General features: G+C 51.1%; 1 protein-coding gene and 1 long non-coding RNA gene across 2 annotated transcripts in view; one reads left to right on the forward strand and one right to left on the reverse strand.

The window, feature by feature from the left end:
* LOC119964209 (maternal protein exuperantia-like) overlaps positions 1-15,004 on the forward strand; it is a 20,488-nt gene continuing 5,484 nt past the window's right edge. The window contains exons 1-2 of the mRNA XM_038793497.1: positions 1-206; positions 9,043-9,089. Coding sequence (XP_038649425.1) covers positions 9,075-9,089 — 15 coding nt within the window. The 5' untranslated portion in view covers positions 1-206; positions 9,043-9,074. The remainder of the gene's footprint in view (positions 207-9,042; positions 9,090-15,004) is intronic.
* Positions 11,248-15,004, reverse strand: part of LOC119964236 — a 17,365-nt gene continuing 13,608 nt past the window's right edge. The window contains exon 2 of the long non-coding RNA XR_005460284.1: positions 11,248-11,548. This is a non-coding gene — a long non-coding RNA (uncharacterized LOC119964236). The remainder of the gene's footprint in view (positions 11,549-15,004) is intronic.

Genomic DNA, 15,004 nt, shown 5'->3' on the forward strand with positions numbered 1-15,004 from the left:
ACAGGGGAGTGGTGCCTGCGAGGTTTTGTCGCTATTATACTGCACAGAACATGCCCCGGCTTGTTCCGGTGAGGACACGGGTTGCTAAACCAATCACTGGAAACCTGACAGAACCATTACCTCACTCAGTTTAACTTTCTACATGAGAACACAGCAGGGGGCCAGCAGATCGGAGTCACTAGGAGCTCGGGAACGGAGAGAAAGCTGTGAGTGCTCCTGATATGTGGGGTCCTTTCAGGGTGTGCCGTACGGGGATGTTAATACACAAATTGCACGGCTTGTGGTTGCTTCACAAAGAGGGTCAGATGTGTGGTGGAGCCAGGAGCTGGATTGAGGGGAGGGGGCTCAATGCTGTTTTCCAGTTAAACTGTAGGGAGTGGGAGCTCCGAGTGGGATTTGTGGTTATTGAATTGCTTGAGTTGTAAATTAACATCAGAAACGTTATAATCGAAACAGAAAATGCGGGAATAACTCGGCAGGTCTGGCCGCAGACAGAAAAGCAAAGTTCACTTTTCAAATTGGACTCGGAAACGTCATCTTTCCCCCTCTCTGCTGCCGGACCTGTCGAGTTATTCCAGCATTTCTGTGTTTTGTTTCAAGTGACCAGCATTAGCAGGGGTTTGGGTGGGGGAAAGGGACGGCCTCAATCCCCCAGCCTTCACTCAGATCACAGATTTCATCCGGGCTGCTGTTCAACCCTGAGTCCTGTCAGTCCAAGTGTTGGAAAGTGCAACGGGGTGTCACTCCCTGCTTAATCGGGAAACATTCCCCTGTCTTAGACAGATTTGGGAGAAGGTTTGGAACCGCGCCTAAATTGAGACTACATGTTGATGCAACTTCGAACACGCCAGCAGAAAGTGACAAACTGTTTTCGCACAAAGTGAAACTGACAGGTAATTATGACGTGAAGATGCCGGCGTTGGACTAGGCTGAGCACTGCTGAGGAAGGAGCAGTGCTCCGAAAGCTAGTGATTTGAAACAAAGGACTTTAACCTGATGTTGTAAGACTTCTTACTGACAGGTAATTGACAGGGGCCCGGGTTAGGGGTAACTGCTTTCTATAAGATTAGGATCGTTCCATTTACTAGGGAATTTGAACTGCTGTTCCAGTTTAAACAGGACATAAATCGTCGTGTCTGCTCTCTTATTTGTGTCTCTTTTTTTCTCTGTCATTTCTCAGTTCCTGTTCTGTTTCTACCCATTCCCAGGTACCTCCACAGGTACTATTTAGCTGGAGTCATGCCCTGTGAGCAGGGGGACAGCTGAGGGGCAGTGACAGTGGGCCTAAGGTCCACGAGGGGTTAACCCACATCAGTATCGCCTTGGATTGCTGGGACAGGGCGTGTCTTGCATTTACTTCTAGAACATGCAGCTCAGTGTGTGGAGCAAGTCCACCTGTGATGTGGATTTAACCATACTCCGCAGTAATGGTTACTCTTCATCTGTGACTAGGAAATAGATTTGCATTTATATAGCGGCTAGGTTTTGGAGAGGATGCAGGGAATAACTTTCCTGTTCTTCTTCAAATTAATGTCAGCCTTGAGTTTGGAATTCACGATCTCGAAGAGGAAAAGCTAAAGGTTTGTCAGCACGGCCGAGTCTGGCTTGTGATCCACCAGCCAGACACAGGAGAAATTTGGCAGCAGCTCTGCCCCCAGCCCAGCTGGATGGAAGGAAAGTTTCTCCTGTCTGTCCCCAGCAAAGCTGGATGGAAGGAAAGTTTCTCCTGTCTGTCCGTCTGTCCCCAGCCCAGCTCAATGGAAGGAAAGTTTCTCCTGTCCGTCTGTCCCCAGCCCAGCTCAATGGAAGGAAAGTTTCTCCTGTCTGTCTGTCTGCCCTCAGTCCAGCTCAATGGAAGGAACGCTTCTCCTGTCTGTCTGTCCCCAGCCCAGCTGGATGGAAGAAAAGTTTCTCCTGTCTGTCTGTCTGTCTGTCTGTCCCCAGCCCAGCTCAATGGAAGGAAAGTTTCTCCTGTCTGTCTGTCTGTCCCCAGCCAAGCTGGATGGAAGGAAAGTTTCTCCTGTCTGTCTGTCCCCAGCCCAGCTGGATGGAAGGAAAGTTTCTCCTGTCTGTCTGTCTGTCTGCCCTCAGCCCAGCTCAATGGAAGGAAAGTTTCTCCTGTCTGTCTGTCCCCAGCCCAGCTGGATGGAAGGAAAGTTTCTCCTGTCTGTCTGTCTGTCCCCAGCCCAGCTGGATGGAAGGAAAGTTTCTCCTGTCTGTCTGTCTGTCCCCAGCCCAGCTCAATGGAAGGAAAGTTTCTCCTGTCTGTATGTCTGTCCCCAGCCCAGCTCAATGGAAGGAACGTTTCTCCTGTCTGTCTGTCTGTCTGTCCCCAGCCCAGCTCAATGGAAGGAAAGTTTCTCCTGTCTGTCTGTCCCCAGCCCAGCTGGATGGAAGGAAAGTTTCTCCTGTCTGTCTGTCTGTCCCCAGCCCAGCTCAATGGAAGGAAAGTTTCTCCTGTCTGTCTGTCTGTCCCCAGCCCAGCTGGATGGAAGGAAAGTTTCTCCTGTCTGTCTGTCTGTCTGCCCTCAGCCCAGCTCAATGGAAGGAAAGTTTCTCCTGTCTGTCTGTCTGTCTGTCTGTCTGTCCCCAGCCCAGCTCAATGGAAGGAAAGTTTCTCCTGTCTGTCTGTCTGCCCTCAGTCCAGCTCAATGGAAGGAATGCTTCTCCTGTCTGTCTGTCCTCAGCCCAGCTGGATGGAAGAAAAGTTTCTCCTGTCTGTCTGTCTGTCTGTCTGTCCCCAGCCCAGCTCAATGGAAGGAAAGTTTCTCCTGTCTGTCTGTCTGTCCCCAGCCCAGCTGGATGGAAGGAAAGTTTCTCCTGTCTGTCTGTCCCCAGCCCAGCTGGATGGAAGGAAAGTTTCTCCTGTCTGTCTGTCTGTCCCCAGCCCAGCTGGATGGAAGGAAAGTTTCTCCTGTCTGTCCCCAGCAAAGCTGGATGGAAGGAAAGTTTCTCCTGTCTGTCTGTCTGTCCCCAGCCCAGCTCAATGGAAGGCAAGTTTCTCCTGTCTGTCTGTCTGACTGTCTGCCCTCAGCCCAGCTCAATGGAAGGAACGTTTCTCCTGTCTGTCTGTCTGTCTGTCTGTCCCCAGCCCAGCTGGATGGAAGGAAAGTTTCTCCTGTCTGTCTGTCTGTCCCCAGCCCAGCTGGATGGAAGGCAAGTTTCTCCTGTCTGTCTGTCTGTCCCCAGCCCAGCTCAATGGAAGGAAAGTTTCTCCTGTCTGTCTGTCTGTCTGTCTGTTCCCAGCCCAGCTGGATGGAAGGAAAGTTTCTCCTGTCTGTCTGTTTGTCTGTCCCCAGCCCAGCTCAATGGAAGGAAAGTTTCTCCTGTCCGTCTGTCTGTCTGCCCCCAGCCCAGCTCAATGGAAGGAAAGTTTCTCCTGTCTGTCTGTCTGCTCTCAGCCCAGCTCAATGGAAGGAAAGTTTCTCCTGTCTGTCTGTCTGTCTGCTCCCAGCCCAGCTGGATGGAAGGAAAGTTTCGCCTGTCTGTCTGTCTGTCTGTCCCCAGCCCAGCTCAATGGAAGGAACGTTTCTCCTGTCCGTCTGTCTATCTGTCCCCAGCCCAGCTCAATGGAAGGAAAGTTTCTCCTGTCCGTCTGTCTGTCTGTCCCCAGCCCAGCTCAATGGAAGGAAAGTTTCTCCTGTCTGTCTGTCTGTCTGTCCCCAGCCCAGCTCAATGGAAGGAAAGTTTCTCCTGTCTGTCTGCTCCCAGCCCAGCTGGATGGAAGGAAAGTTTCTCCTGTCTGTCTGTCTGTCTGTCTGTCTGTCCCCAGCCCAGCTCAATGGAAGGAAAGTTTCTCCTGTCTGTCTGTCTGTCCCCAGCCCAGCTGGATGGAAGGAAAGTTTCTCCTGTCTGTCTGTCCCCAGCCCAGCTGGATGGAAGGAAAGTTTCTCCTGTCTGTCTGTCTGTCTGCCCTCAGCCCCGCTCAATGGAAGGAAAGTTTCTCCTGTCTGTCTGTCTGTCCCCAGCCCAGCTGGATGGAAGGAAAGTTTCTCCTGTCTGTCTGTCTGTCTGCCCTCAGCCCCGCTCAATGGAAGGAAAGTTCCGTCTGTCTGTCTGTCTGTCTGTCCCCAGCCCAGCTCAATGGAAGGAAAGTTTCTCCTGTCTGTCTGTCTGTCTGTCCCCAGCCCAGCTGGATGGAAGGAAAGTTTCTCCTGTCTGTCTGTCTGTCTGCCCTCAGCCCCGCTCAATGGAAGGAAAGTTCCGTCTGTCTGTCTGTCTGTCCCCAGCCCAGCTCAATGGAAGGAAAGTTTCTCCTGTCTGTCTGTCTGCCCTCAGCCCAGATCAATGGAAGGAAAGTTTCTCCTGTCTGTGTCTGTCTGTCTGTCTGTCCCCAGCCCAGCTGGATGGAAGGAAAGTTTCTCCTGTCTGTCTGTCTGTCTGTCCCCAGCCCAGCTCAATGGAAGGAAAGTTTCTCCTGTCTGTCTGTCTGTCCCCAGCCCAGCTGGATGGAAGGAAAGTTTCTCCTGTCTGTCTGCCCTCAGCCCAGCTCAATGGAAGGAAAGTTTCTCCTGTCTGTCTGTCCCCAGCCCAGCTCAATGGAAGGAAAGTTTCGTCTGTCTGTCTGTCTGTCTGCCCTCAGCCCAGCTCAATGGAAGGAAAGTTTCTCCTGGCTGTCTGTCTGTCTGCCCTCAGCCCAGCTGGATGGAAGGAAAGTTTCTCCTGTCCGTCTGTCTGTCTGTCCCCAGCCCAGCTGGATGGAAGGAAAGTTTCTCCTGTCTGTGTCTGTCTGTCTGTCCCCAGCCCAGCTGGATGGAAGGAAAGTTTCTCCTGTCTGTCTGTCTGTCCACCCTCAGCCCAGCTCAATGGAAGGAAAGTTTCTCCTGTCTGTCTGTCTGTCTGCCCTCAGCCCAGCTGGATGGAAGGAAAGTTTCTCCTGTCTGTCTGTCCCCAGCCCAGCTCAATGGAAGGAAAGTTTTGTCTGTCTGTCTGTCTGTCCACCCTCAGCCCAGCTCAATGGAAGGAAAGTTTCTCCTGGCTGTCTGTCTGTCTGCCCTCAGCCCAGCTGGATGGAAGGAAAGTTTCTCCTGTCCGTCTGTCTGTCTGTCCCCAGCCCAGCTGGATGGAAGGAAAGTTTCTCCTGTCTGTGTCTGTCTGTCTGTCCCCAGCCCAGCTGGATGGAAGGAAAGTTTCTCCTGTCTGTCTGTCTGTCTGTCCCCAGCCCAGCTGGATGGAAGGAAAGTTTCTCCTGTCTGTCTGTCCCCAGCCCAGCTCAATGGAAGGAAAGTTTCTCCTGTCTGTCTGTCTGTCTGTCCCCAGCCCAGCTGGATGGAAGGAACGTTTCTCCTGTCTGTCTGTCTGTCTGTCTGTCTGTCCCCAGCCCAGCTGGATGGAAGGAAAGTTTCTCCTGTCTGTCTGTCCCCAGCCCAGCTCAAAGGAAGGAACGTTTCTCCTGTCTGTCTGTCTGTCTGCCCCCAGCCCAGCTCAATGGAAGGTAAGTTTCTCCTGTCTGTCTGTCTGTCTGTCTGTCCCCAGCCCAGCTCAATGGAAGGAAAGTTTCTCCTGTCTGTCTGTCTGTCCCTAGCCCAGCTCAATGGAAGGAAAGTTTCTCCTGTCTGTCTGTCTGTCCCCAGCCCAGCTGGATGGAAGGAAAGTTTCTCCTGTCTGTCTGTCCCCAGCCCAGCTGGATGGAAGGAAAGTTTCTCCTGTCTGTCTGTCTGTCCCCAGCCCAGCTGGATGGAAGGAAAGTTTCTCCTGTCTGTCCCCAGCAAAGCTGGATGGAAGGAAAGTTTCTCCTGTCTGTCTGTCTGTCCCCAGCCCAGCTCAATGGAAGGCAAGTTTCTCCTGTCTGTCTGTCTGACTGTCTGCCCTCAGCCCAGCTCAATGGAAGGAACGTTTCTCCTGTCTGTCTGTCTGTCTGTCTGTCCCCAGCCCAGCTGGATGGAAGGAAAGTTTCTCCTGTCTGTCTGTCTGTCCCCAGCCCAGCTGGATGGAAGGCAAGTTTCTCCTGTCTGTCTGTCTGTCCCCAGCCCAGCTCAATGGAAGGAAAGTTTCTCCTGTCTGTCTGTCTGTCTGTCTGTTCCCAGCCCAGCTGGATGGAAGGAAAGTTTCTCCTGTCTGTCTGTCTGTCTGTCCCCAGCCCAGCTCAATGGAAGGAAAGTTTCTCCTGTCCGTCTGTCTGTCTGCCCCCAGCCCAGCTCAATGGAAGGAAAGTTTCTCCTGTCTGTCTGTCTGCTCTCAGCCCAGCTCAATGGAAGGAAAGTTTCTCCTGTCTGTCTGTCTGTCTGCTCCCAGCCCAGCTGGATGGAAGGAAAGTTTCGCCTGTCTGTCTGTCTGTCTGTCCCCAGCCCAGCTCAATGGAAGGAAAGTTTCTCCTGTCCGTCTGTCTATCTGTCCCCAGCCCAGCTCAATGGAAGGAAAGTTTCTCCTGTCCGTCTGTCTGTCTGTCCCCAGCCCAGCTCAATGGAAGGAAAGTTTCTCCTGTCTGTCTGTCTGTCTGTCCCCAGCCCAGCTCAATGGAAGGAAAGTTTCTCCTGTCTGTCTGCTCCCAGCCCAGCTGGATGGAAGGAAAGTTTCTCCTGTCTGTCTGTCTGTCTGTCTGTCTGTCCCCAGCCCAGCTCAATGGAAGGAAAGTTTCTCCTGTCTGTCTGTCTGTCCCCAGCCCAGCTGGATGGAAGGAAAGTTTCTCCTGTCTGTCTGTCCCCAGCCCAGCTGGATGGAAGGAAAGTTTCTCCTGTCTGTCTGTCTGTCTGCCCTCAGCCCCGCTCAATGGAAGGAAAGTTTCTCCTGTCTGTCTGTCTGTCCCCAGCCCAGCTGGATGGAAGGAAAGTTTCTCCTGTCTGTCTGTCTGTCTGCCCTCAGCCCCGCTCAATGGAAGGAAAGTTCCGTCTGTCTGTCTGTCTGTCTGTCCCCAGCCCAGCTCAATGGAAGGAAAGTTTCTCCTGTCTGTCTGTCTGTCCCCAGCCCAGCTGGATGGAAGGAAAGTTTCTCCTGTCTGTCTGTCTGTCTGCCCTCAGCCCCGCTCAATGGAAGGAAAGTTCCGTCTGTCTGTCTGTCCCCAGCCCAGCTCAATGGAAGGAAAGTTTCTCCTGTCTGTCTGCCCTCAGCCCAGATCAATGGAAGGAAAGTTTCTCCTGTCTGTGTCTGTCTGTCTGTCTGTCCCCAGCCCAGCTGGATGGAAGGAAAGTTTCTCCTGTCTGTCTGTCTGTCTGTCCCCAGCCCAGCTCAATGGAAGGAAAGTTTCTCCTGTCTGTCTGTCTGTCCCCAGCCCAGCTGGATGGAAGGAAAGTTTCTCCTGTCTGTCTGCCCTCAGCCCAGCTCAATGGAAGGAAAGTTTCTCCTGTCTGTCTGTCCCCAGCCCAGCTCAATGGAAGGAAAGTTTCGTCTGTCTGTCTGTCTGTCTGCCCTCAGCCCAGCTCAATGGAAGGAAAGTTTCTCCTGGCTGTCTGTCTGTCTGCCCTCAGCCCAGCTGGATGGAAGGAAAGTTTCTCCTGTCCGTCTGTCTGTCTGTCCCCAGCCCAGCTGGATGGAAGGAAAGTTTCTCCTGTCTGTGTCTGTCTGTCTGTCCCCAGCCCAGCTGGATGGAAGGAAAGTTTCTCCTGTCTGTCTGTCTGTCCACCCTCAGCCCAGCTCAATGGAAGGAAAGTTTCTCCTGTCTGTCTGTCTGTCTGCCCTCAGCCCAGCTGGATGGAAGGAAAGTTTCTCCTGTCTGTCTGTCCCCAGCCCAGCTCAATGGAAGGAAAGTTTTGTCTGTCTGTCTGTCTGTCCACCCTCAGCCCAGCTCAATGGAAGGAAAGTTTCTCCTGGCTGTCTGTCTGTCTGCCCTCAGCCCAGCTGGATGGAAGGAAAGTTTCTCCTGTCCGTCTGTCTGTCTGTCCCCAGCCCAGCTGGATGGAAGGAAAGTTTCTCCTGTCTGTGTCTGTCTGTCTGTCCCCAGCCCAGCTGGATGGAAGGAAAGTTTCTCCTGTCTGTCTGTCTGTCTGTCCCCAGCCCAGCTGGATGGAAGGAAAGTTTCTCCTGTCTGTCTGTCCCCAGCCCAGCTCAATGGAAGGAAAGTTTCTCCTGTCTGTCTGTCTGTCTGTCCCCAGCCCAGCTGGATGGAAGGAACGTTTCTCCTGTCTGTCTGTCTGTCTGTCTGTCTGTCCCCAGCCCAGCTGGATGGAAGGAAAGTTTCTCCTGTCTGTCTGTCCCCAGCCCAGCTCAAAGGAAGGAACGTTTCTCCTGTCTGTCTGTCTGTCTGCCCCCAGCCCAGCTCAATGGAAGGTAAGTTTCTCCTGTCTGTCTGTCTGTCTGTCTGTCCCCAGCCCAGCTCAATGGAAGGAAAGTTTCTCCTGTCTGTCTGTCTGTCCCTAGCCCAGCTCAATGGAAGGAAAGTTTCTCCTGTCTGTCTGTCTGTCCCCAGCCCAGCTGGATGGAAGGAAAGTTTCTCCTGTCTGTCTGTCTGTCTGCCCTCAGCCCAGCTCAATAGAAGGAAAGTTTCTCCTGTCTGTCTGTCTGTCCCCAGCCCAGCTCAATGGAAGGAAAGTTTCTCCTGTCTGTCTTTCTGTCTGTCCCCAGCCCAGCTCAATGGAAGGAAAGTTTCTCCTGTCTGTCTTTCTGTCTGTCTGTCTGCCCTCTGCCCAGCTCAATGGAAGGAAAATCTCTCCTGTCTGTCTGTCTGCCCTCAGCCCAGCTCAATGGAAGGAAAATCTCTCCTGTCTGTCTGTCTGCCCTCAGCCCAGCTCAATGGAAGGAAAATCTCTCCTGTCTGTTCACTGTATGATTCCTATTCCTTATGAGTGCAGATAGTTTCACTTCAGGTTGCTGAAGTGAGGCTGAGGGACAGCAGTGCTGAGAAACAGATATACACCAAGCACACTGACATGGGAGGACAGTGCCGTGGATGAAAACCAATTCAAAGTTTAGCCAAATAGGAAAACAGCTACTGGGAAGTAGAGCGAAGATTAACTAAGACTTGAGATGATGAACCTAGGTGACAAACCATGGCAACCAGACGCTGGTGTGAGCTGCAGATCAGTGTAATGGTAATGGGTTAGCATATGCGGAATAATGGGGTTTATGCCAAAATGGTTGACTCTGAACATGAGTTGTTTTTTGTTATAGGTCTTGCAGCCTGATTTGGTGACGGGTACGAGATGGCGTCCCCTGGGGTAAGCATTTGGAGAAGCTCCTGTATACATGGGGGGAGATTTTACGCTGACAAGATTTGATGGATCTGCATGAGTCAATGGACATTTGGATAGTTTGCCCATTTTATTACCCCATCCTTGCCGCGACAGGGCTGTGAAATTCTGCTCATGGTCTCTAAGTTTGGGAAATATATAAAATTGGTTCTGGGCACACCACAGATAGAATATTCTCAAACCAGTTCTGCAGATTTGTATCAGTAGACACAAATGATGCATAGGTGCCAATAACTGTCCATTCATCTGAGACCCAGGCTTGAATACAGGGATAAAAATCTGTATTGTAAAGGATCAATCAAAACTAGAGAGGGCCCAGGCCAGTTGCGGATGGAACTGACACTGAATGGAAGGAGCCAGAAACACTGGGATTTCTATTGGTAAGTTGCATGACTCTGATGGGCGGGTGGATCAGTGGTCGTGGAAAAACAGTCCTTTACACAGTTTATCCTCATGCTTCCAGCTGGAGTTTGGGGGGAAACCCGGGAAATTTCAAAACCAATGTCTCATTTCAAACCAGTTGTGGTTGTTGCAAAATATTGTAGTCAAAGGAACTTTGCTTGGTGCACAATCAGAAAGCACTGGAAACACTCAGGAAGTAAGGCTGCAGCTGTGGAGAGAAGCAGAGATACCAGGCAAATAATCCTCTTGCAGAATAATCCCCCCGCCATCGGCTGGAGTTGTGGGGGGAGGCGAGGCCAGACAATTCCGTGGGTATGGCCGTGATATTCCCAAAAGGGAACAAAGTCCATGAGTGAGCGCGTTTAAGCGCGTGTTTCAGGGCACTAAGACTGCTGAGAAACACATGGCTATTCAATGCGACTTGTTTTGAATAAGGGGCCTAAACGGGGAACACGCGGCCGAGGCCATAGTTTTTTACAATGGGGAGCTCTGCTCACCGGAAGTCCCTGTTGTAACTAGAGATAAGGACACCATTTCGAAATGGCATCCCGATCTCCAAGGCCCCGAAAAGAGTCCCCTCTCCCTCCCCAGCTCCCTGCTGAGCACAACATGGGAGGGTCCACTGGCATCCCCCTGATCCGACCATCAATTCACAAGAAACCAGAGTAGAAATAAACCGTGGCTTTAATGAACTAGAACAGTGCCTGCCTGCGACTGATCTGTTAGTGGGAGCCGCCTGTAGGGCGACAGCTCTTTATACCTCCCCTCAAGGGGTGGAGCCAGGGGCGGAGCCCACACAAGCCCCAACATGCTACATTATAGGTAATACCATACAATGGTCCATAGGTGGAGCCCACATGGGCAACAGCGTAATACAGTACAGATAAGCACAGGGTGAATTGTTACAGCAATACATTCACCACACCCCCCCCACCCTCCAATCCATACCTGGCAACCCCAGCCCGATCACACACATGCACAAAATGCCAGCACCACCTGGGCAGTGCCAGGCTTGCACCAGCAGTGCCAAAGCACTACCCTATCTCCAATCCCCATGGAGACCCCCACAAGTGTCATTCCGTCTAGTCCCCATTTGTGTGAACCAGGACCAAACGGCACCCATCCGAGGCGAAGGGATTAAATCCCAAAGCCTCAGGTACCTCGGGAATCTGCACATTAGAGTAAGGCTTACTGCCTCGCTCTTATATGCAGATTTTGCTAAAAACTGATCCCACCCATTGTGGGCGGGTTTCCCCTTGCAACGTCTAGCGAGAATATGGAACGGGGTCCCCCAGCTTTCATTGGCCACGGTGTGCTACGGCGAGCTGTTTTTCCGGTGCAGATTGTCCGGAGGACCATGCCTGTAAAGCCAGTTCCCGATGGCAGGAACTTGCTGTCCCGCCTGTCATGGCAAGCTTCTGGCAAGCACACCAGAGGCTGTGGGTAGCCCTTTTGCATCCCATTATCATGGTGAGAATAAAGCCCTCATTGGAATATTCCCCTCACTGTCCAACCAACCCCTGGCCCCTGTGATTTCATGCTAGTCCACAACATGTCGGATGTGGTGTATATGCCGGGACTATGGGTGCCCAGGGCAGCTTACTGGGCTTGGAAGAGATGGAAGCTTCCAGCGACCATAGACCCCGGAGGATCAGGTTGTTGCCCTTTCTAAACCACAGTGTGTCTTAACTCGTACACAGTGGACAAATGACTTGAGACTCAGTTTATAAAACAGAACAATATTTATTCACGCGCACAAAATGGTTATGGTTATTCAACCACACACTCGCAATCATAGGTTACACTATACACCAATAGTTTCATGATCTTAACTAAACTTGGCAACTTAACTAAACTAACAAGTGCTCAGCAGATACAGGCCTGTTATCTGTAGTTCCGGTCTTGTAGTCAGTCCTCTGTTAGTCGGTTATCAATCTCGTTCTCTTCTGGCTCTGGTCTTCCTTCTGTTGGTAGTGTGATGGTCTCCTTCGTCGGCCGGTGGAAGTCACCGTTGTTAGTTACTGCTGCTCAAGAGAAAGAATAAATCCGTGCAGTAACTCTTATGCTTTTTGAATTTTGTGACTCTTTTGGTGGGCGATCTCTGGGTTATTTGTCAATCAATTGATCAGGGCTCGATCAGCCTGATCAATAAAGTCCAATCAGGGGCTGCCACATCAATTTTGGGGTGGGCACTCAGTGGCCATACTTGAAGGTGTTGGAAACATAATAAGACACAATAAAACATAAATCCAAATAAGGAAGTTAGGTGCCGTTGTGTCTGGTAAACAATTGTGATTAACAAGACAGCTCTATTGATCCTGTTGGTGCCCTGGAGGTAGCCCTTTACTTATGTTATTCGCATCAAGCTGTGAAATTGTTTGAAGTATGCAAAGCCTTTTCCTGTAGCTTTATTTGCTCTGCCTGCAGCCTGCTTGACCATACCCTTGACCATTTTTCCCAACATCCCTTGCTGGATGCCATTTTAGGTGGCTACAAGGTGAATGCTCGAACTGCAGGTGGGTGGCTGAATGAGCTACTGATGGGTGGTGATGTTATGTGCTGGGGTTGGTGAGTTGGGTATGTCGGCCTAGAGGATGGTGGGGGAGGTTGGGAGTGGCAGGGGAGAGAGTGGGGATGCTGCAGGTCATGGAATTGGACAGGGAGTAATGGTGGGTGGTGGTTCAAGGTAACTTTGGGAACTTTAAATCCAGATCTTGAACCTCTTTAAAGAAAAATAATGAGTGGGCGGGGGTTACGCCGTCACTCTGGCGAGCTGGGGACTGATGGAGCCTGCGACGGCTTGCAGCTATGCTGCATGGGAGTTGGGTCATCGGAGGTGGACACAGGTGCCAGTTATCTAAACTGAACGGGAACTCCAGGGCAGCAGAGTGGCGCAGTGGTTAGCACTGCTGCCTCACGGCGCCGACGTCCCTGGTTCGATCCCGACTCTGGGTCACTGTCTGTCGATTTTTCACATTCTCCCCGTCTTTGCGTGGGTTTCCCCCTCATAACACAAAGATGTGCAGGATAGGTGGATTGGCCACGCTAAATTGCCCCTTAATTGGAAAACAGGAATTGGGCACTCTAAATTTATAAAACAAAATAAAAACTGAACGGGAACTCCAGCAAACAGTATTTCCGATGCTCGGGCGTAAAATAGATGAGAGTGTGAAGGGGAAGGGAGTGATTTTGTGCTGCACTAGCCCTCCATGGGATCGGCGATGCGGGCTGAAAATCCGGAGAGAATTAGGAAATGTGATTCTCTCCAGAGAGCTGGGGTTTACCCATTTCCCCCCTCTTTGCCGGTGATGTCACGAGATTCACGCCATGAGATTTTAATGTATTTAAATATCATTAACAGCCTCCCCGCTGCATGATTTCCCCAACACTAAATATTTTCACCTGTTTACAACAGGTTTGGCAGGTCGAGGTGTTCCCTCCGGTGGCACAGAGGTAAGTTTAGCTCCTGCCCAGCACAGGTTGGCACCGTCAGGTTGGCACAGAGCCAACCTGGCAGTTCCAACATGTGGCAGGGAGCAGTGCCAGGGTCAGGCCCCAGTGGAAGGCCCATGGGTGGTTTCATTTATGTGTGGTGGGGGTGGAAGGATGGGCATTGAGAGAGGGGTGGGATTGCCTTGGTGGTGGTGGGGGTGTAGAGTGCCGGTGATGGTTGTCGGGGATGTGGGCAGAGCCCCCAATACCTCCGTGGTGGTGGCTGGGGGCTGCTAAGGTCTCAGTGCTGATCAGGGTGCCCTTTAAAGATGGCACCCTGATCTCTGTGGAGCCGGTTGCAGGCTCCATCAGTCCCCAGCCCGTCAGAGTGATGGCAAAGACCCCGCCCACTCATTCTTTAAAGAGGCTCCAGATCTGGATAGAAAACTGGAGAACTACACAGCAGCTTTCAGTCTGATCCTGACACTTTGCCACATTCTGATATGATTCCGCTCAAAGGTTCAGTTTGTGTGTGTGTGTGTGTGTGTGTGTGAGATTTCTTGCACATGGCTCACAAGGACCCTGGCAAATACCTTTACTGCACATGCATGATTGTGGCAGACATATACCCAGACTGAGGAATCTCCCTGAAAATGGTGATCTGCACAGGCTTAATGAGTAAAAATCAGAATAAATCTGAAGTCGTTTCCACCAGCCCACCCCCTGCCACCCAAGAGAACATCTTGGAGGAGAGCTCCGAGGAGACCATAATCGAGGCTTCACAGCTTTCACTCACACCTTCCGTCACTGCAGAAACGCCTCGGTTGGCAACATTAGTGAACAGGCTTCTGGAGCACAATAATAATAGTCATAATAATCTTTATTGTCACAAGTAGGCTTACATTAACACTTCAATAAAGTTACTGTGAAAATCCCCTAATCGCCACACTCCGGCGCCTGTTCGGGTATACAGAGGGAGAATTCAGAATGTCCAATTCACCTAACAGCATATCTCAAGTAAGGAGACCAAAACTGAACACAATACTCCAGGTGTGGCCTCACTAACACCTTATACAATTGCAACATAACCTCCCTAGTCTTAAACTCTATCCCTCTAGCAATGAAGGACAAAATTCCATTTGCCTTCTTAATCACCCGTTGCACCTGTAAATAGAGGTGACTGTGGGTCACTAACCCTACCACACAGAGGGCTCCTCTGTACCTGTGGACTAGATGGATGGCAGTGTGACTATGAGGTCTCAACGCTTCACATTGAGAGGCCTTTTAGGCATGGACAGCACCAATGGTCTCATGGCCACTGAAGCCCATCACCTCTGTGAGGCAAGTTAGAACGGCAGAGGATTCCCTTACCCTGACGGAGTGGATCAGGTCAGCCATCTATTTTGTGCGCGACAAAATCCCACATAGGGTTGGTGAATCGGGTTATCTTCATCCTTCAATCCCTACAGGGCCTCCCTGCTCTACTACATTCCGCAGTACCTCCAAGGACCGGGCACTAAATATGGGTCCCTGGTGCTGTGAACACAGTTGGTGATGCCCATCAGTGGAGGCAGGAACATTCAAGGGAGTCAGCAGTCAGAGATCTTTCCGTTTCAGTGAGAGCAGCAACTATCTGGTGTCCACATATGATGGGGTGTGCAGCATCCTGCCTGCCCTGCTGTGTAAATAGTTGGGAAACCACTTTGTATAATTAATAAGCCCAGCATCACGCATAAGGAGACATACGCATATAAAGTGGTAAAGATTGGTGGGAGACTAGAGGACTGGGAAATCTTTAGGGGGCAACAGAAAGCTATAAAGAAGAGTAAGATAGAGTATGAGAGTAAACTTGCTCAGAATATGAAAATAGACAGTAAAAGTTTTACAAATATATAAAACAAAAAAGAGTGGCTAAGGTAAATATTGGTCCTTTAGAAGATGAGAAGGGAGTTTTAATAATGGGAGATGAGGAAATGGCTGAGGAACTGAACAGGTTTTTTGGGTCTGTCTTCACAGTGGAAGACACAAATAACATGCCAGCGACTGAT

This window comes from Scyliorhinus canicula, chromosome 1 (genome assembly GCF_902713615.1).
Source record: "Scyliorhinus canicula chromosome 1, sScyCan1.1, whole genome shotgun sequence".
NCBI lineage: Eukaryota > Metazoa > Chordata > Chondrichthyes > Carcharhiniformes > Scyliorhinidae > Scyliorhinus > Scyliorhinus canicula.